Source organism: Megascapheus bottae, chromosome 3 (genome assembly GCF_031878675.1).
Source record: "Megascapheus bottae isolate mThoBot1 chromosome 3, mThoBot2.hap1, whole genome shotgun sequence".
In the NCBI taxonomy this organism is placed as follows: domain Eukaryota; kingdom Metazoa; phylum Chordata; class Mammalia; order Rodentia; family Geomyidae; genus Megascapheus; species Megascapheus bottae.
The window spans coordinates 86,945,454-86,973,138 of NC_143511.1; the positions used below are offsets into that span (position 1 = coordinate 86,945,454).

Below are 27,685 nucleotides of genomic sequence, written 5' to 3' on the forward strand. Positions count from 1 at the left end.
GAGCGGAGTTGGGAGGATGCGAGGATGAAGACTTATGGGCTAGGCACGCCCATGCGTTGGCTACTGGAAGACAGTCATTCTGGTAAGTTTATAAGTGACTAGGGTGGTCGGAACCTGCACAGTACCTTCACTCCGTCCAGCACGGCCTTGATGACGCCCTTCACCGTGCTCACCGTCTCCTTATCCTCTGAGTTCACCCCTTCAAGCATCACTTGGTCAGACCAACGGATGAGGTTGGCGAGACTTTGGTATACCCGGCTGTAGCAGGAGGAGAGGGCTGAGCTAGAGTGAAGACAAGGGTTTGTAAAGACAGGTTACAAACTAATCTAAAGCACGAGGGTCACTTCCAGAAACCTACCCACGTAGCAAAGGACCAGTGTGTCAGTGGCCAGGGTGTGTGCTTCTCTCTCCCTTTGGTAAACAATCCACATCTCTTTTTCTTTTATTTGAGAGGCTAGCTTGAACTAGAGACCCTCCTACCTCCGTCTCCTGAGTGCTGGGGTTACTACTCAGCTAATCGCTTCTGGGCATTCTGACCTCTAACCAAGATTTTGTGGAGCTTTATATAATAACCTGTTAACATGTTTATTTTAGCCGGGCACTGGTGGCTCATGCCTGTAATGCTAGCTACTCAGGAGGCTGAGATCCGAGGATTGTGGTTCAAGCCAATCCATCAGAAAAGTCCCTGTGAGACTTTAATTTCCAATTAACTGCTCAAAAACCAGAAGTGGTGCCGTAGTTCAAAGCAGTAGAGTGCTAATCTTGAGCAAAAAAAAAGCTCAGGGATAGGACCCAGGCCCTGAGCTCAAACCCCACAACTGACACACAGAAAGAAAAAAGAAAGAAAGAAAGAGATCATTTCTCAAATCTAACATACAAATACCCTCACAGTCCTTTCTTCCAGCTTCATAGCCCTGCAAGTCTTTATAAAGATTACCTAGAAAGTGCTCATCTTCCCTCCAAGCTGTCACCTGCTGTGCTTTGTATGCTTTTTAATGAGCTTGAAAGTCTTTTTCTTTTTTTTTGGCCAGTCCTGGGCTTGAGCTCAGGGCCTGAGCACTGTCCTTGGACTTTCTCAAGGCTAGAGCTCTACCACTTGAGCCTCAGTACTACTTCCAGCTTTTTTCTATGTATGTGGTACCGAGGAATCAAACTCGGGTCTTCATGCGTGCTAGGCAAGCACTCTAACACTAGGCTAAACTCCTGGCCCTGAAAGTCATTCTCAACAGATGGGAAGGAGACATAGGTTTGTGAGGTTTTAGTGAGCAGGACCGTGGAATAGAGCAGCCATGAGCTCAGAAGAGATGGCACTTCATCAGAGCCTCCTGCCCCACGGAGCTTCACCATCCTCAGTCCTGCAGTGGTGGCCAAACAGCCTGAGGATCATTCTTCATGGACCAGAGTGATCGGCTGCTAGTGAGCACACAGTGGCCCTCACAGGAGAAACTTCCACTCACGCTCCAGTCAAGAGTCAGCTGCTGGCTCAGTACAGATTCGCTGTGTCCTTGGAACTCAGGCCGAGGAGGCCAGAGCCTACCTGCTAGAAAGCTGCTGCAAAGGGGCAGGAAAGACCCTTCCACTCACATGCTGCATGGATGAGGAAGAGACAGCAGAAAGAATCTCAAAGAAAGACGAGGAAGCACTTTCAGTTATCGGCTTTGGAACCATTTCAGAAGGAAAATCCCTTACATGGGATTAGTCAAAGACCACCTGGCATTTGCCTTTAGCTCCTCTAGGAAGAAGGTATGGACACTAAGAAACCCTTTGTCAACTACCCCTTCTCTGTGGCTGCACGCACGAGTAGGGGCCTATACCCTCTTGGGCAAAGCCACCAGCCCCCACTCCAGGAAGAAGCCCTCGTGGCAAGGCACTGTGATGGGACTGGCGACAGCAACTCCACACTCTTTCTCAGAGGCTTCCCTGCTGGTGGGTAGCAGGTGGAGCCCCCATCTTGTTTCCCTGGCTCCCGTCCCAGGACATACCCTGCCCCCGGGTCACAGGTCCTTCCTTCTCCGAGTCTACTTCCATGGCTGATCTAGCTCCTGCCTCTCCCGCAGGTTGGTCTCTGGCATGCCTGCATCAGACAGTTGGGGACCACAACTCTCTTGCCAATCTTCCACTTCAATTCCAATGGAGCTTGTGCTCCCCCACATGGTGGAGAGCCCAAGTTCCCAACTGGATGTGAACTCTTTCCTAGTGGAATCACCTCGTGAGAAGAGTGGTACAACGCCATCCACCCATTTGACTGTGGTCTCAGGTAATGTCAGGTTCCTTCTCTAAAGGAGACAGGCACCGAGGACGCCTAGGAGCCAGCCACGGTGCGGGCAGCGGCAGGCCAAGGCACACCACCAGCATGTGGAACATCTAGCCGAGAGACCATAACCTCCAGGGGTCAGTAAAACTCCAGGGCGGAAATCCAGCCAGAGAGCTTCTTGGGAATGAAGATACCGATTACTTTGTCTCCCAGAAGAAAGCTGTGAACGGCATTGCCCAGTTCTGAAAGTGCTTATAAGAGCTCAGCCTCATGAGGTTGAGTGAACACAAAGCCAGCTGGAGGAACTGAAGAAAGATGCACGGATCCCAAACAGACAAAACCCCAAACCCAAACCCTATGCTCCAGCCAGGCTTTGAGATGGCATTTAAAACTGCTTCTCTTTTTATACTTAACAGGCAAGCTTCTCGCTGACCTTTAAGAGGAAAATGCACTCTAGCAATCAAAGCCTCAGAACTCAACAAAAGCTTCCTGGGGCAAAGTCTGACTCCAGCCCCCATACCGCCTGGGAAGGCTTGGCCTGGCACAGGCAGGTGCTTCCACATGCCACACTAAAGAGATTCTTCTCTGCCTCTTCTGGCTGACCGCCGAAGATGGCAGGGAGTTGTGCTGTAGAAGTAGTGGTTAGATACATTAGGGAACTGAAGGCACAGGAGAGAAGTGTATCTAAATCAACGTGCCTGCTGCCCGTGAGTTCACATGAAGAAAGGAGCAGACTTCCACACGGCCTCATCTCCTGGGATGGTGGAGACCAGCCCGAGTCAAGGCCTCAGGGGGAGCAGCTATCTGGAGCAGGGGCCTGGTCAGGTAGAGCTGGTGGACAGGATGGCAGTGGACGAGTCCCTCCTCTCCTCCATTGATGCTGGAAACCTGTGCTTCTAGTGCCCAAACCCAGGCGCCTCTCAGTGTTCCTTCTACTTCTGCCCCGGCTGAGTATGGCAGGGCCGCTTACCTGTGCTGGATCCGAGGGTCGGTCTGCACCAGGGGCAAGATGGCCTCCAGCACCTTGCTGGCAGACCCTGGAAGCATCTCCAGCACCTTCTTATCAATAGCCATTTTGTCCACAATTGTCTTAAAGTAGCGCAAGGCACTGACAACTTCCTTCTCTTTCTCTTCCAGCCAGCTCAGGTTCTGAAAGGAAATGTTAAGCATAAGGAGGGAGGAGAGAGATTAAAGGAAACTATTGTGCAAAAGTGAAATTTCCCATAGACTAGTTCAAGATTGATGCAAACAGCAAAGGTTCTGGCTGTAGAAGCCAAGCCAGGCTAGTTTCCTAAGGAAAGTCATCAGGAGACAGACGTAGAGTTGGAAGGAGGGGGGCCGGACTAGAAAGGCCATCTCAGAATTTCTGAATTTCCCTCCCACACCAGAGATCCTGAAAATCCTCTCCCCGCTGTCTTGTAAGCCACACCAGACACCATACCAATCTCAATGGTACAGTGAGCTCTGGCTTCCTGATGGCTCAGGGAAGCCAGGGTCACATCCATGGCACCTGTCTGTCCAGTAAATCAAAATCCAGAAACCCCAGGCTTTCTTCCAAAGATCCAAGGGAATCTGAGGCTGGCTCCGGGGAAAAATGGCCCCATACACCCCCTCAGACTCCTCATTAGACCTCCACACGGTGCATCCCCGGCCTGCAGCCCTCCCAGGGAAATGAGATGCTGTTCCTGAAGGCCCCAACCCTCACCCCCACCACCCCAAGCAGGGAAGGGTGAGAAGCTGGGGTAGACGAAGGAGAAGTGGGGGCCCGTGATTTAGTGACCTCCTGGGCACTGGCTGCTGTCAAGAGCTGCCTAGGAGGAAAAGAAACTACATGGCCCCGTGCTTTCCACAGCTCTCCCACACCTAACAGTCCAGCGGTTTCTCTTTTCCAGCCTTGCCTTCTGGCAGCCTGCACATCAGTGTGCCAGGTCAAAGCTGGCATGGGCAGGGGGCAAGGAAGTGGAGAGTGAACTGAAGTCAACAAGCCATGTGAGAATAGTGGGATGAAGAACTGTGAGGCAGGGAGCTGGCTGCGCCCCAAGGTTCTGGGGGGGATAGTGGCCACTGAAGGCAAGGCGGTGAGCAGAGATCAATAAATATTCAAACAAGAGGCAGAAATATCTGGGTACTGGTCGCTCAAGCCTGTAATGTTAGCTACTCTGGAGGCTGAGATCTGAGGATCACAGTTCAAAACGAGCCCAGGCAGGAAGAAAACTGCAAGTGGCACTGTGACTCAAAGTGGTAGAATGCTAGCCTTGAGCAAAAAGAGCTCCGGGACTGTGTTTAGGCCCCAAGTTCAATAACAACAAAAGAGGCAGGAATAGTATAAAAAAGGCACTTACTAGTGTGGACACTAGCTCTTCTGAAATAATGTGAAATGTCATTTTAAATAAAAAAAAATCAGTAGCAGAGGCATTTATTTCATAGGGATATGACAATAAAGTCTATACATCTACAAGTAAACAGCTATTTCAGTCAGTTTTCAGAGACCCGGTGTGGATTCCCTGTGGGTAATTCCTGCCGGGTTCTCCAGGCCTCGAGGACTCTGGTGCCGACGCCCTCACTGCATGCACAAGAGTGCTCAGCTCTGCCATGGCCTGACCAGACTGGAGGAGCTGGGTAGCTAGAGTCAGGCTGAGGAGGAGGTCCAGGGCACTACCATCTTGATACATCAGGAGGTGTGGAAGGTAATGTGACAAAACTTGGCGAGGGAACAGGAAACATTTTAAGAATCTATCTCCACATATTCAAGTCAGAAAGGGTTTGGGAAGTGAGAACTGGGTTTGGGAGGCATGGGGGGCGGTGCACTTCAGAGCAGATAAGGCTTTTCCTGTCATGGCAGAAAGATCAAACCAACCTGAAGGAGCCAGGCAGCCTCCACTGCAGGAGCCAGCACTCAACAGTCAGGTGGCATCAGTTCACTCTCCAGAAAATTCCGTGTGCAAAGTGCTATGCAATCCCCTGGCCCTTCAGCTGTCAGTTGGGTACCGGGTCAGAGGGTGTACGATGACACCCTTGACCAGCACTAGCGAGGTCTGGAGATGTATGCCGTGGCCAGGTCATGGCTGCCTCTCCAGGGCTCTTCGCCACCCTGCAGAGCCAGCTCTCAGTCCACAAGCAGCCCACAGAGCAGTAAGGAAAAGGAGGCTGCGTGTGGGGTGGGGCGGTTGTGCGGTGGGCCTTGGTCTCACAGTGGAGTGACAGAATGGCATCTGAACATGGTCTGCTAGATCTTGGAGCCTGGGAAGATGAACAGTGCAAAGGAAAATCCACCAAACCTGCATGGGGCTGGGGTGGGGTGGATGTGGTGGTGAATGCCTGTACTTCCAACTACTTGGAGGACTATGGTCCAGGCCTCTGCACAAAATGCAAGAACCTATCCAAAAGGTAAAGCAAAAAGGGTTGGGGGTATGACTCAAGTGATAGAGCACTAGCCTAGCAAGGACAAGGCCCCAAGTTCCATTTCTAGAACTGAAAAAAAAGTTGAGAGGCAAGGTAGGAGAATAATGAGTTTGAGGCCAGCCTTGGGCTACCAGTGAGATCCTGTCTTGCTGTGAAAAAAAGAGAAGACCTCGGTGATGCACCCCTGCGGTCCCAGCTAGTTGAGGCTGAGGAGGAGGGGGAGGAGGAGGAGGCCAGTGGTTTGGGGGCAGCCTGGGCAGCTCAGCAAGACAGTGGACTGGTTAACAAACAACACGCCTCTCCCACCACTGCCCCCTAGGAGCTCATTTAGTATGTAAATCAAGACCTGGGCAGGCAGGAGCAGAACTGTTTCCTGCCAGGTGCTGGTGGGGTAGGAAGGGAGACAGCAGCCCGCACAGATGCCAGCAAGGGCTTTGCTTCTTATTCAGCCTGCAGCCCTGCCCTTTACTCCCTGCACTGGGACAGCATAACACCACCAGCAGGTAGAAGGGGCCAGGGAGAGGGAAGGCCATCAGAATCAGTACAATGCCACACAGCACCTTTCTCTTGCTCACTGGCAGCAGGCAGTAGCAGCCCAGCAGAGCCCAGTCCATCGAGGTCAGTTACAGTGAACCCACCACAGGTCTTCTTGCCAGCAGCATCCTCCTATTATTTACTCTATGCCACTCCAAGTCAGGGAGCTGAAAGTGGATGTGCACTTAAGAGCTCAGGCCCCGTGGCTATTGAAACGCCCCCAGGAAGTTGGAACTCACCCTCCAGGGCCATTTCTAGAGGGCTAACTGTACTAGCACAGACCCGGTGGGGATGCCAACTTTGCTTTGGATCACGGTTCAGGGCTACCTTTTTGCTACTTTTGAGCACTCCACAGCTCGCTGACAGGTTTGTTCAGCATTTTCCAGTTTATAAGATGTAGGAGTTTACTAATTCATCCAGGAAGACAGGAGAAGCCACCCCTGTGGCTACGTAAAACTAGTTTGCAAACACTGAAGAGCACAGCGGTGTGTGTGTGGGAGACCTTAATGAAGGGAACTTGGGGCCCAGCCCCCACTGAGTGTGCACTGGAGATACTAACAAAGGCTGGCACAGCCTGAGGTCACATGAGTGGCGCGTGTGAGAACGCAGGACAGGGGCTGTGCAGTGGGAAACCTCAGCGAGTGGCAGTGTGTCTGAGCCTGCTTCTGTCCACCTGTGCTTTCCAAATGTGTGTGCTTCCACAGGAGTGGCAGGCCCACACGGGAGTGAGACAAGAAGGCCTGGTAACCTCGATAACTGGCAGGTGACCAGTCCCTCTTATCCCTGTCCTGCGGCAGGCTCCCCAGCACCTCAGCTCTGTCTGGGGACCTCAGCAAAGCAGCAGCTTTGTACTCACTCTGTCCTGTGCAGGCAGCTGGTGAGCAGCACAGTCGCTCACCCCTGGGTAACACCTAAGGGCTGGGCAGTGCAGACTCCGGGATGCCTTGGGCTAGAGGACGCCTGGCAACAGCTTTGGCCCCGACCACCAGATGCCCAGTATCACACCAGTCTATAGTCACACGCCCATGGTGAGGACGAAAAACCTTTTTCTGACACTGCCAAATCCCCCTGGGATTTGTAGATGGTCCAGTAAGTGAGGGAAGCTTTTTCATCAGTTTCCTCCAATATCTCTCTACGGGTAATAATAAAAAACAAACATAAAAACAACAACAACAAAAAATAGGGTTAAAAATCCAAAGACTGGCTGGGTGCTGGTGGCTCATACCTATAATCCTAGCTACTCAAGAGGCTGAGATCTAAAAATTGTGGTTAGAAGCCAGCTGGGCCAGAAAAGAAAAAGGCAGAAGTGGCACTGTGGCTCAGATGGTAGAGCACTTGAGAAAAAGAAGCTTAGGGACAGTGCCCCGGTTCTGAGTACAAGTCCTAGGACCAGCACAAAAAGACCAAAAAAAAAAAAAAAAAAAAAAATCAAGGACTGATAGAAACTTGTAGGGAGAAAGTGAAAAGGAGGCAAGCTGTTAGGGATAAACTGTATACATATGGAAATGTCACAATGAACTCCCTTCTTGTACCACTAACCTATGCTAACAAAAAAGATATTGTACTTCATATTTTTTATTCTATTGATATGGAAGTGTTCATGTTTTATTGTCATTTTGCATATCAGGTATTAATTCTACCAAGTCTTGATATATAATTTTTTATATGTTGTTGAATTTTATTTAGTGTTATTTTGTTGAGGAGCTTTGTATCTGCTGGTCTACAGTATCCTTTGATCTTTGTCACTATGAAGAAGAACATTCAAGGACTGAAAAAACTAGGCACCAATGTCTGTAATCCTAACCACTCAGGAGGATGAGACCTAAAAATTGGAGTTTGAAGCTAATATAGGCAGCAAAGTCGATGAGACTCTTATCTCCAATTAACCACCAAAAGACCAGAAATGGAGCTGTGGCTCAAGCAGGAGACTGCCAGCCCTGAGCAAAAACAAAAAAACTAAACTAACAACAGTGCCCAGGCCTTGAGTTCAAGCCTCAGGACCACATATAGACAAAAATTAATTTAAAAAATCAAGAACATGTCATTTGAAATATGATGTAAAAATCAGTGTTAATAAATTCTTTGATAAAAAAAAAAGTCCAAAAAAAAAAAATCAAGGACTGGACAAGAGTTTTGCCTAGTGTTAGAGTGCATGCCTAGCATGTACGGAGACCTGGGTTCGATTCCTCAGTACCACATGCATAGAAATGGGGTGTGGCTCAAGTGGTAGAGCACTAGCCCTGAGGAACAAAAGCTCAAGAACAGTGCTTAGGCCCTGAATTTAATCCCCAGGACTGGCAAAAAAAAAAAAAAAAAAAAAAAAATGAAGGACTGAGTGACTGGGCAGAGCAGCTTAACAAAGCATGCCAGCTTGATGTGCCTGTCGGAGGGGACAGCAGCTTATGCTCTCAGGGACCAGGAACTCAGCTCTACCATCTGCGAAGCATCACAAAACCGCCATACAGACCTCGCTACTCTATCTGGAAATCAGGTCTCTGGCACACATGGAAGAATCCTTCTTGCCCTTCAGGTTCCTTCTGCAAACATACAGGCAGCAAATTGTTTTTTTGGTATGTATGGGAGGTGGTATTAAGGTTTGAATTCAGGTACTTGTACTTGCTAGGCAAGTGCTCTGCAAGTTGAACTATTCCTCCAGTTCCAATTCAACCAAAGACCTTTGAACTTAAAATCCTATTTTTCTCGTGTGTGTGTGTGTGTGTGTGTGTTACTGAGGCTTAAGCTCAGGGACTCATGCTGTAGCTCAGTTTTGCTCACACTGTATGATTTGAAACAGAGTCTCAAGGAATTGTCTGCCAGGGCTGGCTCTGAGCCATGATTCTCAGATTCTGGCCTTCTGAGTAGGGAGGAATATAGTCTTAAGCCACCAGTCTCTGGCTATTTTCTCTACCTTTTTTTTGTGGGGGTGGGTGGGAGGGAAGGAAGCAGTCCTGGGACTTGAACTCAGGGCATGGGCTCTGTCCCTGAGCTTCTTTGGCTCAAGGCTAACACTCTACACTTGAGCCATAGTGCCACTTCCAGCCTTTTCTGTTTATATGGTACTGAGAAATTGAACCCAGGGCTTCACGCATGCTAGGCAAGCTCTCTACAACTAAGCCACATTCTCAGCCCCTATTTTCTCTTGGTCAGTCATGAGCTTGATCAGGGCATTGTCCCTGAGATCTTCAGCACAAAGCTGGTACTCTACCACTTGAACCACAGCACCACTTCTGGTTTTCTGGTGGTTAATTGGAGGTAAAGAGTTTCATGAAGTTCTATGCCCAGGCTGGCTTTGAATTGTGATCCTCAGATCTTAGTCTCCTGGGTATCTGGATTACAAGCATGAGCCACCAGCACTGAGATATTCCTCCACTCTCCCTTTTTTTGGGCCAGTTCTGAGCCTTGAGCTCAGGGCCTGAGCACTGTTCTTGGGCTTTCTCAAGGCTAGAACTCTACCACTTGAGTCACAGCACCACTTCTGTTTTGTTTTTTTTTTTTCCTATGCATGTGGTATGGAGGAATTGAACCCAGGCCTTCGTGCATGCTGGGCAAGCACTCTACCACTAGGCCAAACTCCCAGTCTTACTTTCCCACTTTTTAAGAGTATTATCCTTTAGCTTTTGTGTTCAAGGGTAGTGTTCTACAGATCTACTTCTGGCTTTTTGGTGGTTAACTGCAGATAAGAGTCTCATGGACTTTCCTACCTCGGCTGACTTTGAACCATGATTTATATATCCCAGCTTCTTGAGAAGGTAGGATTATAGGTGTGAGTTACCAATGCCAGATTGGCTTGCCTTTTTTTTTTTTTTTTGCCAGTCTTGGGGCTTGAACTCAGGGTCTGGGCACTGTCTTTGGGCTTTCTCAAGGCTAGAGCTCTACCACTTGAGTCATACCACCACTTCCAGCTTTTTCTGTGTATGTGGTACCAAGGAATCAAACCCAGGGATTTGTGCATGGCAAGCACTCTATCACTAGACCATGCTCTAGGTCCCTTGGCTTATATTCTTAAAGAAGAAATGTAGCTGAGAGTAGTGATTCATGTGTATAAACGCAGCAGTCAGGACATAAAGGCAGCAGGATTCCAAGTTCAAGTCCAGCCTGGGCTATACACTGAGACCTTGTCTGAAGAAGCCAGGCACATTGGCTCATGCCTGTAATCCTAGCTACTCAGGAGGCTGAGATCTGAGGATCAAGGTTCAAAGCCAGCCGGGCACTAAAGGAACAGAGATTCTTATCTTCAATTAACCTCTAGAACATGGGAAGTGGGGCTTGGCTCAAGGGTAGGGCAGAAGCCTTAAACTGAAGAGCTCAGGGACAGCACCCAGGACAGTGCCCAGGCCGAGTTCAAGCCCCATGACCCACAAAACAACAACAACAACAGGTACAGAATGTCAGTCAGTGGTAGAACGCTTGCTAGATACACACAAGGTCCTGGTTTGATCCCTAGCATGGCCTATATTGGACTCTCCTTCACTCCCTTGTGTGTGACAAGCGTCTACAGCACAGCTTCTTTTCAGCAGCACAGGTTTTCATTTATCAGGGCTGTAATAAGTACCAAGGAGGAGGACATATGATGCACTCAGCATGAGTGAGAGCCCAGGAAAAGGCGGCATGGGGGCCACCATGGCTCCTTGCCTCTGCATTCCCCAAAGTCTACAGATCGCTAAGAGAGCACAGGTAGCACAGAATCTTCCCTTCATACTACCCACATCATCAGCAAGTCGGGAAAGCACAGCTGCTGCCTGGGTGAGAATCTCCCACCCCAGTACCCGCTGGGCCCAAACAGTACACCAAACCCACCCCAGAAAGGAGCCCAAGCTGCTGCCATGTATACTGAGCTCCCGCTGCAAATGCCACCCAGTGAAGACGCAGAGAGTGCAGGAGGTGTTTCCACACCTAACCGTGGGCCAGGGTCCTGCAGGGGAAGGCAAGGCAAACCCCATCATTCTTAATGTCGCACTGACCTTCTGCCTCTGAGACCTGGAAGCCACAGCACTGGTGGACATAAATTCTACTGTCTGCTGCTCCAGATCCAAGGGGATAGGGTAGCCCTCTGGTAGAAATCTGTCTCTTGCCTCCTGGAAGAGAGGAAACCTGGATTCCTACAGAGCTTGAAATGGCCGGAGTAGGTGGAAGGGAGGGATGGATGGACACCAACAGCTGCTTCGCACATTTGGCACGGCTGGCCCTGCTGTATCTGTGGCTGGGTCTCCAGGGGTTTGCATTGCAGAGCACAAGCCCTGAAGCACAGGGCTGGGTGCTCAGGTTGTGTGTGTGTGTGTGTGTGTGTGTGTGTGTGTGTGTGTGTGTGTGTGTGTGTGTGTGTGTGTGTGTGTGTGTGTGTGTGTGTGCGCGCGCGCGCGCGCACGTGTGCGTGCACCCCAGGGCAACGTGGGGCCTTCTGGTGTGAACACAGTGCCCAGAGGGTGCCACAGTCAGAAAAGGAAAACTGTCCCGGACACTGGCAGGATGGACACTCCCCATCCTACAGGGCCAGTGACGGCCCAGGGAGCGCCCCGACATGGAGCCGGCGCCCTGTGCCTGCTGCACACAGGCCAGGGCCAGCAGGACACCTAGAGGGGCAGCTTACTTTGTTTCCCGGCTTCTCTGGAACCTTCACCGACCCCTCAGTGGGCTTTCCCTTCTTGGATGGTGTCCTCTTGATTTTGGGAGAGTGGAATTTGTCCATCAGCTTCATGGTGAAGGAGGAGAGATGTGAGCGCTGCGAGTCTGAAAACACAGAATGCTGAGTTAGAGACAGGGTTCTGCGGTAAGCCTGGGTGGAGCTCTCCATCGGATCTCTGCTTGTCTAGGGACTTGGAAAGGCAATGTGGACACACTGAAATTTGCTGCCTACTGGCCCCCTGTTCTGCAGCTCCACGCAGGTTAGGTTGTTTAGGACTGTGGACTTGAAATTCAAGTCAAAATAGGTATGGAAAAAGATCTTGAAAATAATGCCCAAGTATCCTTTTTAAAATTCCTATGACAGGGCCAGGAGTTTGGCCTAGTGGTAGAGTGCCTGCCTAGCATGCACAAAGACCCGGGTTCAATTCCTTGGTACCAGATACCTGAAAAGCTCAGGGTCAGTGCCCAGGCCCAGAGTTCAAGCCCCATGACCAGAAAAAAACAAAACAAAATAAAACAAATCTTGCATATATAATATAAAAAATACTTGGGCATAAACTTAAAAGAAATGTAAAACTTACGCATGGAAAACTATAAACCATGGCTGAAATTAGACACCGGAAGTGAATGGAAAGAAAGACGTCTTTTGACCTTGCATCAGAAGGCCGAGTGTTATTAAGACAACAATCTGCTCTACTAACAATGCAGTCCTCAGAATGCAGCAGCTGACACCCAACTCTTAAACTTAGTACAGAAACGTATAAGAGCCAATGCAGCCCAAATGATCTCGAAGAACAAAACCAGAGGACTGACATTTAAAAATAAACCACCAGGGGCCAGGTGTGGGGGCCACTGGACACCATAGTTTCAGCTTGGAGGGCTAGAACTAGGCATTTTAGCTTAGTTCATGGGACCGCATCTCAACAAATAGGCTAGGCATAGTGCTGCAAGCTTGTGATTCCAGCTATGGAGGTTGAAATGAGGAGGACTGCAGTCTGAGGTTGGCCCTGGCAAAAATTCCAAGATCCTACCTGAAAAGTATCTAAAGGAAAAAAGGGCTAAAGGCAGGACTCAAGTGGTAGAACACATGCCTAGTAATTACAAGACCTCGAGTTCCAATCCTAGCACCATACATCCATACATCCATAGATACATACAAAGCCTAACTACTACCGAAAGGTATATCCATTAGGATACCTTGGCATCAGCTAAAACATATACATGAAAAGAGAACTTTGAGTACCGAAACAAGCCCACATGCCTGTGGCCAACTCTGGTATGCTGACTTTGAACTTGGGTGCCAAGGCCACTCTAGGGAGAAAGAGTGGTCTTTCCAGCCTGTGACACTGGGCGGCTAAACAGTTCTGCACAAAACAAGATGAATTTGGAGCTGGGGTAGTAGTGGTGAGAACCTTGATCCTAGCACTTGGGAGACTGAGAAGAGGGGCTGTGAGTCCCAGGCTGCCTGGGCTTTATAGCAAATCAGTTTTTTTCATAGCAAGACTCTCTCTTCTTCCTCTCTTTCTTTAAAAAAAGAAAACAACAACAAACAAGCAATCACAACGAGCTAAAGACCTAAATATAAGAGTTCAAACCCACTGGACTTTCAGGAAATATCCTTGCTCTTTTTCAAACTTGAATTTTGCCATGTTCTGTTAAATAGAACAGCTAAGCACAAGTTGCAGGACTAACTTTGAATGTCACCAATATTAACAACTCCTGTGCTGTAAGCGACACAGTCGAGAATGTGGAAAGAACAGGCAGGAGTCAAAAAGCATTTGAGCTGGTGACCAGTGGCTCATGTCTGTAATCATAGCTATTCAAAAGGCTGAGATGTGGAGGATCATAGTTCAGCGACAGCCCAGACAGTAAAGTCCATGAGACTCAATCTCCCAAATAACCAAGAAAAAACTGGGCTGGAGGTATGGCTTGAGTGGCAGAGTATCATTTTAGGTAGGAAGGAAGCAGAGTAAGGAGAGAGAGAGAGAGGAAAAGATTTGAAAATATCATGCACCCAACGAAAGACCTTTTTTTTTTTTTTTTGCCAGTCCTGGGCTTGAGCTCAGGGCCTGAGCACTGTCCTTGGACTTTCTCAAGGCTAGAGCTCTACCACTTGAGCCTCAGCACCACTTCCGGCTTTTTCTTTTCTATGTATGTGGTACCGAGGAATCGAACCCGGGCCTTTGTGCATGTTAGGCAAGCACTCTACCACTAGGTCAAACTCCTGGCCCCAACGAAAGACTTATATGCAGAAATAAAAAGGATTCAGCCAGGGGTGTAAATGTGATGATGTGATTGTCTAACATGCACAAAGCCACATGTTTGAGTCCCAGAACCACAGTGGAAAAAAAAAAAATCTAAAAAGACAAGTATGGTGCCTCATACCCATAATTCCAGCTGCTAGGAAGGTAGAGATGGGGAGGATTTCAGTTTGAGGCCAATTGGGACAAAAAATTAGGAAAACCTCACCTCAATTAAATAAATAAATAAATAAATAAATAAATAAATAAATAAATAAATAAAGGTCTGGTATGTAAATGTATGTAGGAGGCTCACATTCCAAGGCTAGACCTAGGCAACACCTTGATTCAGTTGAGAGGCATAAATTAAAAGTCACATGGCTGGGGCCGGGAGTTTGGCCTAGTGGTAGAGTGCTTGCCTAGCGTGCACGAAGACCAGAGTTTGATTCCTTGGTACCACATACATAGAAAAAGCTGGAAGTGATGCTGAGGCTCAAGTGGTAGAACTCTAGCCTTGAGAAAGTCCAAGGACAGTGCTCAGGCCCTGAGCTCAAGACCAGGATTGGCAAAAAAAAAAAAAAAAAAAAAAGAAAAGAAAAACAAAAAACAAACAAAAAACCCCTATCTATCTATCTATCTATCTATCTATCTATCTATCTATCTATCTATCTATCTATATCACCTGGCTAGCAAGCATAAGGCCCTGAGTTTAAACCCCAGGACTGAAGGAATGGGGGATAGGGGAGTATGGGATACACAGATATACTGATACTCTCAACTTGACAAATAGCTTACATACAACATACAGCTAACTGATAGACAAATAAGACAATTTAAATAGACATTTCTCTAAAATCAGCAATAAGCCCAGGGAAGGATGGCCAATAATATTTGGGGAAATATAAATCAGAATCACACCAAAGCACTGTTTCTTACAGGTGCCAATGAGGCCTGGAGAAACTGGCAGCCTCATGTACTGTTTTGGGAAATGTCTGCCAATTACTGTGTGACCCTGTAATCCCACAGAAAGTTCAGGACCCCACTCCTCATAAAAGCCAGAGGGTAGAAGCAACTCAAATGTCTATGATGAGTAAGTAAGATAAAGTCTTTCTACATAATGGGGTATCATTTAGCAATAAAAAAGAAGTTACAGCTGGTGTGTGGTGGCTCATGCCTGTAATCCTAGCTACTCAGGAGGCTGAGATCTGAGGATTGTCATTCAAAGCCAGCCCAGTCACAGAAGTCACAGAAGTCCATGAGACTCTTATCTCCAATTAACCACTAGAAAACTGGAATGTGCTGTGGCTCAGGGGTAGGGTGGTAGCCTTGAGCTGAAGGTCTCAGGTACAGCGCCCAGGCCCAGAGTTCAAGCCCCAGGACTCATAAGGAGGAGGAGGAAATAATAAAGAAACTGAGCCCAGATCCATACAATAATGACTGAGTGACAGTCATCGCACATGGCATGTTTTACTGATCTGACACACACCAGCAGCAGTCTGCAGTGACAGAAAGTAGACAGCTGTTGCTGAAGACAACAGGGAAAGGAGAGAGGACAGAAAAGGGACTGCTAGTGAGCACGAGTGTCTTCTGGTTAGGAACAAAAGCCCAAGATTGAATCTGATGATAGTTGCACAAACCTGTGAGTTCCTAAAAGAACACTTGGTGTGGACTGATACACAAGTGGACTCTAGGCTACGGGAACTACATCTCACCAATGCTGTGAAGCCACCTAAAACTCACTAGACAGTCTTCCTCATCTCACCACTTACCACACACTACGCTGTGTCTGAAACCATCTCATTAAGGGACTTAAGAATGTGAGTTCCCCAGGAAGGATCCCCCCTTCCCTCCCCACAAATCATACCTGCTTTCCCTGAGCTAACATAGTGCCTGGAACACAGAAGCAGCTCACTAAATACTCTTTTAGCAAATAAGCAAGTCAATCAACCAAAACATACCCTAGGAAAAAACACTGCTTCCTTTAGCAGGAATATACAGAAAATATTCAAGATTTAGCTGAAACTTAAAACACAAAACATTTCCTTCTTGCATAGAAAAAAATAAGTACCTGTAATTTTTTAAAAAAGTTCCCCATATAATTTCCAGTAATTTACTACTTAAAAAAATCCCTTAGCTGACAGAGGTGGCTCATGCCTGTAATCCTAAATCCTCAGGAGGCTGAGATCTGAGGATCGCTGTTCAAAGCCAGCCTGGGCACTAAAGTCCGTGAGACTCTTATCTCTAACCACCAGAAAGCTGGAAGTGGCACTGCGGCTCAAGGGGTAGGGTGGTAGCCTTGAGCTACAGAGCTCAGAGACAGTGCCCAGTCCCAGAGTTCAAGCTCCATGACCAACCCCTCCCCCCCCCCAAAAAAATCAAAAATCCCCTCTAGAAAAGGGACTTCATTCACTGTTGGGGGAGATGCAAACTAGTGCAGCCACTGTGGAAATCAGCATGGAGGTTCCTCAAAAGACTAAAAATAGACATTCTATGACCCCACCATGCTATCACTGGGATAAATATGCAAAGGAGTGTCACTATACCAGAAAGACACTGCATGCCTATGTTTATTGAAGCACTAATCATAAGAGTCAGACTGGAATCAGACAAGGTGCCCCACAGCAGATGAATGGAGAAGAAGCTATGGCACATGTATACACACATATCCCATCATATACACACACATATATATATATATGTAGTCATAAAGAAAAATAAAATCATAGCTGGGCACAGCAGCTCACACCTGTAATCCTAGCTACTCAAGAGGCTGAGATATGAGGATCGCAGTTCAAAGCCAGCCTGGGCACTAAAGTCCATGAGATTCTTATCTCCAATTAACCACTAGAAAACTGGAAGTGGCACAGTGGCTTAAGGGGTAGGGTGGTAGCCTTGAGCTGAAGAGCTCAGGGACAGCACCAGGCCCAGAGTTCAAGCCCCAGTACCAGAGGAAAAAAATAAAAATAAAATAAAATCATGTCACTTGAAGAAAAGTGAATGCAAATTGAAGATATCAAACTAAGTGACACATGTCAAGCTCAAGCTCCAAAAATCAAATATTGTATGTTTTTGGTCATATATGGAAACTAGATTCAAAAGACATACATTTTTATAAACATACACATTAAGTGTATGTGTGTATGTGTGTGTATATATATATATCTTATGCATAATTATAACTTAGAACATGAAGGACTATTTAAGAAGGAGAGAAAAATAAAGACAGAATAATTTTTTTTTCTTTTTCTTTTTTTTTTTTTTGCCAGTCCTGGGCTTGAGCTCAGGGCCTGAGCACTGTCCTTGGACTTTCTCAAGGCTGGAGCTCTATCACTTGAGCCTCAGCACCACTTCCGGCTTTTTTCTATGTTTGTGGTCCCGAGGAATTGAACCCGGGTCTTCATGCATGCTAGGCAAGCACTTTAACCACTAGGCCAAACTCCCAGCCCAAGACAGAATAATTTTGAAATCCTTTGCAAGTATACATGAAAACAGCATAAAGAACTTTAATGAAGGCTGCTGATCAACATGGGGCAGGGAGCATGGAAAGAGAGACAGACTGTGCTAGTGAGAGGACATGGACAGGCTGATACTCTCCAAATGTTTTGCAACTCTGAAAAACCCTAACAGTGAAAAACCTGTTGAAACCTGTTGGGAAGGGGGAAGTGGAAGGAGGAACCGACTGGACGGCACTGAATAGAATTATCTTGCCAGTAGAAGTGGAAGTGTAACTTGTTAACAGATAACACAACCCCATCATCTAACGAATGCACACTCCAATAAACATGCACATGCAGGCAGGCCAGACAATATGCCACAGCTGAGTGCTGAGAGCTGGGTGCTGGCCAGAGCTGCTACAGCCCTTCTTGGTCCCCAAAGGCAGGTGTAAACAGACACAGTGTAAGCAGTGCACCTGAGTCTACCTGGCCAGCTCCCAGGATAGGTGGGCACGGCACAGGAAGGGCCCTGACAGTGGCAGCCATCCTCAGATTCAGACCAGGTAAACAAACAGGTGAAGCCTTCCAGTGCCACCTCCCCACTTCTCTACCTCCCCTGCTCCTCCCCCTATGCCATCCACACGGGGACAGAGACCTGCAGGCAGGGGCCATGGACAGTGTATACTTCCTTCTTCCCACTTCAAATCACTCCAACAGCCTCATCAGCTGGTGGCTAAAAAGGTGTGCACTGCAGACTACTGGGGTGAAACGCCAGCATGTCCCCTCCACATCTTCACCTGCTTGTCTTGTGAAGACAAGGGCTGAAGTGGTCGGTGTGACGTGGGGCGTGCAAAGTGCAGGCAGTGGAGACTGTTCTTTGTGATGCAGGGCAGCCATGCCAGCTCTCCCCATCAGTCCTGTGGCTGTGAGGGAGGCCGTAAGTGACAAGACTCACTTCTGCCTTGCTCTATACTGGATGACTGTGTTCAGCTGGAGGCTAAAGTAACTGCTCTGAGCATGATTAATGCAGGCTGGCTATGCTGTGTTATTCTGGGTTAGTACATTAAATGCCACGTGACTTGTGTTTCTAGCTTTCAGTGGCTTGATTGGGATATAATCCAACCCAAGTCAAGAAGCAATGTGAAACTGTCATTGTGGCTGACACATGGCTAGAGCTGCACAGTACAGGAAGCTGACCTCACTACATGGTTTGGGTGGGTAGCAAGGTTGATCAAACTCTTTCCAGCTGCTTGCAATCTTGCTTGGTTACTCTGCAACACTAGACTAGACATTCAGTGTACTCTCCTGATTAGACAAAGCCTTACAAGTGCCTCTCCTTTCTTGCTCTCCTGAGCCAGCATACCTGTCCATCTGCTTCCCACTGGGGATAGCTTGTTTCCTTCTGTATTGCCCTCACCGCTGTCCACCCTGTCTCTTCTGATGCTCACATGCAAGGGCCCAGCACACTCTCCTGCACAGGTTCCCAAGCTAGAGGGGATGCTGGAGATCTGCTAATCTGTATAGGCAAGACTGCAGGCTGGGAAAGAAGCAGACTCAAATGAGGAAGCTGGGGCAGGAGGCATGGGGTCTTGGGCTTGCTGTAGCAGTCAAACATCTTTATAGAGACAGCTGGGTGAACTGACTTCCCATCTTCACCTGGGTCAGCTCTTAGACTTGTGTGTGGGGAAATGTAGGACTAAAGAACTGGTCACACACCAGTCCCACCATCATGACCACGGTGGCACCAGGGCAGGCAGGGCTGGCCCCCAATCACGACCTGGGACCAGCTCCAGGCAGCTCACCATGCAGCAGCCATCAGAAGCTAGGGGGAGCTCCGCAGTCTCTGCCACCCTGCTGTGCCTCGGAGCACTGAGCGTGGTCTGCCAAGGGGCTATGTGGGCCCTTTGCAGGCCTACCAACACAGGATGCTTACAGCCACAAAAAGGCAGCTCTAGTGCCTGCTGACAAGCGGACAGAACTTCTTTGTGATGACAAGCAATCTTCGCAGCTGGAAACTGAGTCCAGCAGGAGTGAGGCCTGACTGCAGGCTGCTTGCTTTTTGGGTCAGCAGCTGAGGCCTCAGGTGATGTTCAAGGTCCCTCCAACGACCTGAGTGCTGTGATGACCAGGGGCAGGGGGGCGGGAGGGGTACCAGGCACCATCTGCAAGAATACTGTTTTTAGAATCATCTTGCCAAGAGCTCAAGACACATGCAAACCTCACTTGCCTGCCCCTCCCATGCACACATCTGCTGCTGGAGCAGAGGGAAAAGCCAAAGTCCTCTTCTTACAGCAATCTCTTAGTGACACTCCAAATATTTTCTGACTTCTGAAAAATTATGATGAAGAATTTACAAATATTCTTTTTAAAAGATGTTCTACTAAAATTATGACAAAAAAGTGTAAAAATTTCACGCATGTATGCATGCATACAAGTTACAGAGGATGAATCCAGTCTGTCTCCCCCAGCTGGCCTGGCACCCAAGACTAACTTTCTACACTGATAGTACCCCGTGCCACCGCCTTGCTCAACAACTGCACATGGTCGTGAGGTCACTTGACTATGGAATGGTGTTCCTATTTAGCTGTACTAGACAGTATGGCCAGGGCCGGACAGTGAGCTGCCCTGATGTGCCCTCTGCTCCTCCATACTCACACGTTGCCCCTTCCTGACATAGTCTATGTCCACGTGTACAGTTGGACCTGTGAGTCTGTGAACTTGACCTACATGGCAGTATATTATAAAGGTCCCGTAACTTTGTGGCTCCCTCAATCACAGGCCTGACATTTACCCACGCTAATGTGTGTACCAGTGCTTTAGCTTTCAGTGCTAGCGAAGTCCACATTCCACAGTGTGACTGTCATTTATCTGCTCTCCTGTGGGTGGACAGGGTATTTCCAGCTTTGTTTCTGTTTTAGAGGGCTGGGGTGGGGGTGTGACAGTACTAGGGCTTGAATTCAAGACCTTGTGCTCTTGCTTGGTTTTCTTTATTCATAGGTGGTGCTCTATCACTTAAACCATACTTCCACTTCCAGCTTTTTGCTGGGAAATTGAAAGTAAGAGTCTTACAGACTTTTCTGTCTGGGTTGGCTTTAAATCTTGATCTTCAGATCTTAGTTTCCTGAGTAGCTAGGATTACAAGTGTGTGCCACTAGTGTTGGCTTTTTTTTTTTTCCCTTTTATTAGCAATGCTCTTGTGAACCTCTATGTCTCCCAGAATATGTGGTATGTTCTCTTTGGCAACTGCTGTATTTAATCACATGATTTCCCCCCAAAGTGGCTGTATAGCTTCCAGATTGTTTTAGCAACACTAAGAGACCCAGCCTGCCTCTTACCCAGGGCTGCCACACAGGCACAGGCTTCACAGTCATGTCTAACCACAGGAAACAAAAGCCCTCCTTCATACTGAAGTACTCAAAATGGGTGTATCGAACACACAGAGACCTGTAAATCTGAAAGCCACGGGAAAGGCCATCAACAGAGCCTAAGACAAAGCTCACTCCTGCTCAGTGCGGCATTTACACCAAAAAAGGTCAAAGAGTCTCTAGGGCCAGTCTGCTACTCATTTCTTCCAGGGGAAGGAAAGCACACATGACATCACAGTTCTAACAAGAGCTGCTTTCTCGCTTTCTTTGGCAATGCCTGGGCTGCATGTCCTCTACCTAGAAAGAGGAGGGGCTGCAGGGAGCACCTACCTGAGCACAGAAAAAAACAAGAAGAACAAAAGCATACGGAACCAGACAACTGTTTCCCCTATGTCATCCTTACATCCTTAACTCGCGCCTGGGCAGCCTGTGCCTCTTGCTGACAAATGTCTAGATCAAGTGGCCTTCTTTCAAGTGTCACTTGTTGAGCAGCTGGGATCCCAACTTAGCAGTGCTTTCTGTCAGGGCTAAATTTCACCCTCAGATGTGGAGTCTGTAGAGAGCATCATACAAGGGGCCACATCGCCGGGTCATGGTAGACCAGCACTCCAAGAACAAGCTGCCTTGTTCTCATCGCTTCAGCCCAAGGCATAGAGCTGTGGCCCTGGAAGAGAGAGTCCCACTTCACCCACCTCCCTGCCCGCACTCCAAACATGGGCTACCATGAGCAGGGCTGGAGGACACGCGGCGGATGGTTTACATGCACTGCTGAGATGGAAGGTCGAGTCGAGGCATGGCTCAAGCCTGGTGGACAGCACGGCACCAGACACTCAGGCAGCCTGCTTTAACCTGAGAGCTAGCTCAGCCCTCTGGGCCTCTCCTTTACCTGTCAGCACACACAGGAAAGGTGTGAAGCAGACTTCCCCCTCCTCAGGTGGCTAGAAGGGGAGAGCATGAACCTGGGTGTAAAGCCTGGAGTCAAGGGTGACCTGACACATGGAAAATGCATAATCCATGGCAGCCGTAACCCGGACACAACTGCCAACACGCCAAGGCAGAAGCTAAAAATAGCGCCAGTCAAGCAGAGCCCCAAGCAACCCAGTGCTTCATTTTTCCCTAACGACTTCCACATGAAAAGATCCCCCGTCTTGCTTAACATAGAATGGTTCAGGGTAGAACAGTGGGAAAGCAATAGTTAAAGGTTTACAATAAGGAAGGCTCTTCTGGTATGAAAATCTGCCTGGATAAAATCTGGCCTATTGATTACAGGGGGTCTGCTAGTACCTGGGACTCTGCTGATGGAAACAGTGAGTGTATCTTTTCTCTTTCTCGACAACAAAGGTAAAACAAACTGTCCTCGTGCTGGGCTGGCTGTGGCTGGCTGAGCGAGGCTCTGGGCGTTGGCAGAAGTGAAAGTGACAGAATGGTCGTCTCCTTTCACTTGCATAGTTGGTGAAGATGAAACACACATTCCAGAACTGGATACAATCTTGCAAGAGACCAAATCCACACACAGCCAGTGAGCACTGGGCATAGTGCACCCCTCCCCTGATCACAGGACACAGCGAGGTGCAACAGAACGAGGCACCTCTGTACTAGGTACGCCTGGTGGGCAAAAGGAAAAGGAAAACCAGGCATGGTGGTGTAAACCTGTGATCCCATCTGCCAAGAGGTGGAGGCAGGAGGATTGGGAGTTCAAGGCTAGCCTGGGTTGCAGAGCATGATTTGATCTGACATGGCTGCACTCAGCGCAGCAGTGGGGGAGTGCCTGAGGACAGCAGGATGGGGAAACGGGGCCCCTTCATACAGGGGAGTGCTACCACACAGCGGAGTACTATCCTACAACGGAGCACACTCATGAGACACAGTACTATGCTGCCCCTGAATGACCTACCCAACCGACACACCCCATGATGCGCCACACAAGGGAGAGGGAAGCTAGACACAATAAGCACATTTGAGGTGGGCCCATTATTATTTGCAGCATCAAGAGCAGCTCAGGGAGGGACTGGTGGATACAAGAGGCAGGGGCCAGCTTCTGGGTGGGCGCTGACTAATATATGCAGGACAGACAGGGTAGATGCAGCCGAGGGCGAAGAGACTGGAGGTGAAGGGAGTTTAACCCTCGGTTCTCAGAACAAACCTTATTAGCAAGGCTGTGCCAGAAGTGGAGGAGGTACTTTGCTCTTCATCTTTTTTCTTAGTTTATCCATCTTCCTTTCCAACTTTCAGAAGTTGGGGCCCAAGGACAGGATTCTAGTAGTCTCCTGAAACCCCAGCCATGACCAAGTTTTACCATTTGAGACTCTGGCACTGGGCCCCATCATGGCACCCACTGGACATAAATAGATAAGTGCTTGTTAGTGAACGAGGAAGAATCAATGAATGGATTTGTAACACCAATAACGACTGCATCCAGCCAACACCAGAGGGTACTGTGGGACTGGAGATGTGGGGTGGCGAGTGGGAATGTTTGGTGTGATTCTCCATGTGGTGCCCACACACAGAGGGTACTGTGGGATGGGAAATGTGGAGTGGTGTGCAGGAATATTAAGTGTCATTCTCCATGTAGTGCCTGCCCTCCCCGCCGGGGTGACTAACTTAGGACCTTTCCATGCTCCATGCTGTGATCTTGACTGCTTGGGTCAGCTCCAGGGAACAGATGAGAAACTCTTCTCTCTTCCTCTAGGTCTCTAGAAGACCGCAGGATCTCTGGGCTATTACTGGCAGGCAGAAACCTTAGGGGAGCCACAAATGCAATTGAAAAAAAGTTTAATTAGCCCAGTTTAATCTAGACAATAATCCTACAGGAGATTAAAGCAGCTGATGTGGGAGAGTTTGCCTTTCTTTTCCCCACACTACCCCCGTGTGGATTTTGCACTTCCAGCCTGGCTCACTCAGGCCATCTCTGGCACATCTGCACGAGAGAAAGGTAAGTCCAGGATCTCACCATTCACGCCCAGAAAGTTCCTAGCACAGGTTAGACTGAACTGCTTCTGGTTGGGCACTAAAGCTGAATGAGGCTACAGAACACAGGTGGGTATCTTCATCCAGGGCTGGGCTCCTGGCTCAGAGCCCCTACCCCCCAACACTCCTTACATGACAGGCTGCATGGTCTCTGAGCAACCAATACTTGGGACAGGGGCAGAGGACACTGGCCAGGACTTGAGAGGAGCAGATTTAGCTCTTTCTAGCAACACAAATCCATTTCCTCTGGGGACGGGGAGCATGGACATGGCAGAGTCCTGTCAGGATGAGGGGCAAAAGGAGCAGTGCAGCATCTGCACACTGGCCTAGAGCAGTCCCGAGACCACATCCCTACCCAACTGTGTCTCTCCCAAAGTGTGGGACACTGGGAAATGGCTTCCTGGGAGCCGTACTCTTCTCATCAGTAAAATGGGCACAGTTGTCCTTACCTCGCAGGTCTGTTAGGAGGCTGGAAAAGGTACCAATAAAGTCATAGCACAGAACATGCGTACCACCTGCTGCCACTCAAATTTTGGTGCGAAAAGTCCACTTTGGGATAATAACAGCACCAAGCTGACAATTGTTAACATAGTAGACTTACAAACAAATTCTAAGAACCTGGGTGTCTTGTAGGACGGAAGTAGAAACCACAGCTTCCTCAGCACACTTCAGATATGGACAGGGTGTGGGTCACTTTTGGGGAGCCCATGGCTGAGCTATCATGTAGCCCAATAAAGGTGTCTCTAAGTGCCCACCTCCCAAATGGCCCTGAGTGGGGGATATTCTCGTTGCCTTCTGGCAGGGAGGAAAGCACCTCACAGGGAGGATGCCAAGAACCTTGGTCAAAGTCACATGGTTATGCCCCCCTCCCCCTCAATCCCAGACATAAGGTGTGGCAGCCCTAGCGTGTGCTTGAGCCACTCAAAATCCATGGTCTCCCTCCCATGCCCCATGGAGGAAGTGCTTCTTTTCTTCTGTGTAGGGTTGACTTCCAGGTTAAAACTATAGGTTTCAGCTGGGAGAGGTAGCACATGCCCGTAATCCTAGCTACTCAGGAGGCTGAGATCTGAGGACACGGTTCAGAGCCAGCCCAGGCACAAAAGGACCTGAGAGTCTTATTTCCAATTAACCTCTAGAAAACGAGAAGGGGGCTAGGCTTAAGGGTAGGGTGGTAGCCTTGAGTTGAAGAGCTCAGGGACAGTGCCTAGGTGAGTTCAAGCCCCATGAACCACTTAAAAAACACAAAAAACAAAAAACTAAAACTAAACAACAACAAAAACCCCTATAGGTCTTAGCTTCTGAGGAGGCTGAGATCTGAGGATCAAGCTTCCAAAATCAGCCAGGCAAGGAAGTCTGTGAGACAGGGACAGCACCCAGCTCCTGGACTCAAGCCCTAAAACAGGCACAAAAACAAACCAAAAGCTACCTGCTTCAAAGGCTCCTGAAGACGAGAATCATTCGTCCTGTTTTGTTTGCAGAGACAAAATGAAAAACTGAGAGACGGTAAAATCATCACCACACATTCCCACTACCAGGCAGAATGCCAACATTACAGTACGGGGATGGGGAGCACAGGATGCGAGGTCTGCCCTGACCCTTATCCCGTGGCTGGGGCCTCCGTTCCTCAGGACCGGTGCCAGGGCAGGGTGGGTGATAGAGGCAGCAGGCCTCCTCAGAACCAAACAGCCTTCCTTGGCTCAGCTTGGCTCAGTTTGCTTGGTTGGACTTGTATTCAGCCCTTTAGCACCAGAAAGGTGCAGAAAGGTCTTTGCTGAGCAGCTCACAGGGGGAGATGGCGACTGCCAACTCCTGCCACCTCTGCTGCCCTTGGCCTGCTCAGTGACCGTGAGGACTCAGTATTTCAGGCCATCTTCTGGGCTTCCAAAGGAAAAACATTTTCATTTGCTGGTGAGCACATAGCTTACTTACTTATTTCCTGGGTGACCATGGAGTGAGAACCAGGGTCCCTAGCAACTTAAGGTACCAGAAAATGAGCCCCCCTTGTCAAAGCAAGAAGAAAGAGGAGGGACAGCAAACTCTGAGGCTGTCACCTCAGGAGTCCATTCACTAAGGAGTCCCACGGCCAAGGCCAGCAACTCTTTCCTCAGCAGTGGCTGAACAGCGCCAGCTCCCTGGCACAGCCATTTCTCTCCCTCTGGGGCAACCTATTCTTCACTGACAGCTCCCACACTCCTGCCCTTATTGACAGCCATACATGGACTAACAGTGAACCAGAGGTTCCCAAAGACCCTCAAAATCCTGGAACAAAACCCCCAAAGTAGTGCTGGTTTAGGCAAAGCCAGAATTTCACTGATTTAGAGTCTGAAATTGATCCACGTGGCTCCCAGTGAAATACTGAGTCCCCCAGGACGGCATCTGCCCCCACAGTTATATCATGTCAGTGCCCAAGAGATGCTGTCTTTTCTGTGTAGACAGGAAACCGAGGCTGGAAGGAAGCAGGTAGAGATTTGAACATGCATCTGCTTCATACACTAGCCCTCAGTGAACCAATTTAGCAGTGGGAGAATGCAAAGAACTCAAAGGGTGGTCGGGATGTGGGAGGCTGGTTTTGTCCCTGAAGGATCTATATGTCTTCTGCATCAGGAATTGGCTTCCTTCCCACAAATCAGTACCTACCAAGTGCAGGGTAAAGTGCTAGCCCAGATCCTAGCACCCAGCTTCCTACCCGACAGCACCCTGCCCTCGCCAGGCCTCCCACAGCTCTCTTAAAGCCAGAGCTGAGCACAGAAGCTGCTCACAGACGCATCCCCAGCCTTGATCCTAGGAAGCAAGTCACCACATGACCAGAACCCGAGACGCTGGCCAGAGGGGCTTGTAAAAGTGAATCACCCTGTGGAAAATGGCGAAGGCGGCTCACGGCTCTCAGGGGAGCACTGCATCAAAGGCCTGTGGGCTGGGTGAGCCAAGCACTCAGGAAGAGGCCCTGCAGTCTGCAAGGAGGGGCAGTTACCCAGAGGCCTCGGCTCCATGTAAAACAGTGGGCTGTGGGGAGAATGTGTATCACCTTAGGGATGCGGGACTTGCCAATGTGTGCTAGGAAGCAGGCAAGTCTCCTGGTTCTGCTGACATACATGGTAAGTCTACGATCAGGACAAAGCAGTGTCGTGGTGCAATGCAGTGCAGGGCCACCCCCTCCTCGCAGCTCCTACACTCCTCTACCTGCTCTAAAGCACTGCATTCAGAGCACCCCCGAACCAGCTCCATGCAGGGGAATGCTTCAGGCCCTTGTCTTTAAAATGTGCATTAGCTGCACCAAGGGGTGCCAATGTCATTTCAGACCACAGGCACTTTGTGAGCTATCAGGAAAGTAGAGCTATGTGTCCAGAGCAAGTCAAATGCTGAGGCCTGCGGGAATTACTTTTTCAGAGCTCTGAGCTCAGTCCAACCAAAAGTACAGGTCTGGACGTAAAAACTGGAATGGCCGAGGCTGAGTTGGGTAAGAACAGGAACCCCAAGAGACACAACTGGTTCTGGCCAAGTGGGGGGCAGGGGGAAGAGGGGCACAGCCACACCTTACACCATCAGGTCCAAGTCAATGCTGTAGACTAAAACATGAACAGAGCCATAGGTGTCTGAGGTAGCACATGTGCTTGGGCTGAATTCTGTCTCATGAAACTTGTTTCAGGTATGCTCAGTGTGAGGCAAACACCTCCTCGGTCTCCCCTTGCTGGCATGGTGAGGTATGCTTCAGTCAAATCACTAGGACTCCAGTTGGACTTCCTGCCCAGGGTCTGGAACTAAGGGTGGGCGCGGGGTGCAAGCAAAGAGAATGGACGGAGTAATGTGCTTCTGAAGGATGATAAACACCAGTGGAGGCTATCTTCCCAGTCCATGGACCACAGTGAG

The 27,685-nt window shown here is 49.0% G+C and overlaps 1 protein-coding gene across 6 annotated transcripts in view; it reads right to left on the reverse strand.

Annotated features, from left to right (window-relative positions):
- Rapgef1 (Rap guanine nucleotide exchange factor 1) overlaps positions 1-27,685 on the reverse strand; it is a 118,488-nt gene that overhangs the window by 44,763 nt on the left and 46,040 nt on the right. For 4 of the 6 annotated variants that reach the window (XM_090330842.1, XM_090330843.1, XM_090330846.1 and 1 more), the window contains exons 2-5: positions 11,778-11,917; positions 11,152-11,265; positions 3,225-3,403; positions 126-282 (exon numbers count right to left, since the gene is read on the reverse strand). In XM_090330842.1, coding sequence (XP_090186968.1) covers positions 126-282; positions 3,225-3,403; positions 11,152-11,265; positions 11,778-11,917 — 590 coding nt within the window. The remainder of the gene's footprint in view (positions 1-125; positions 283-3,224; positions 3,404-11,151; positions 11,266-11,777; positions 11,918-27,685) is intronic. The other 2 variants (XM_090330844.1, XM_090330847.1) reach the window with 1 other exon arrangement.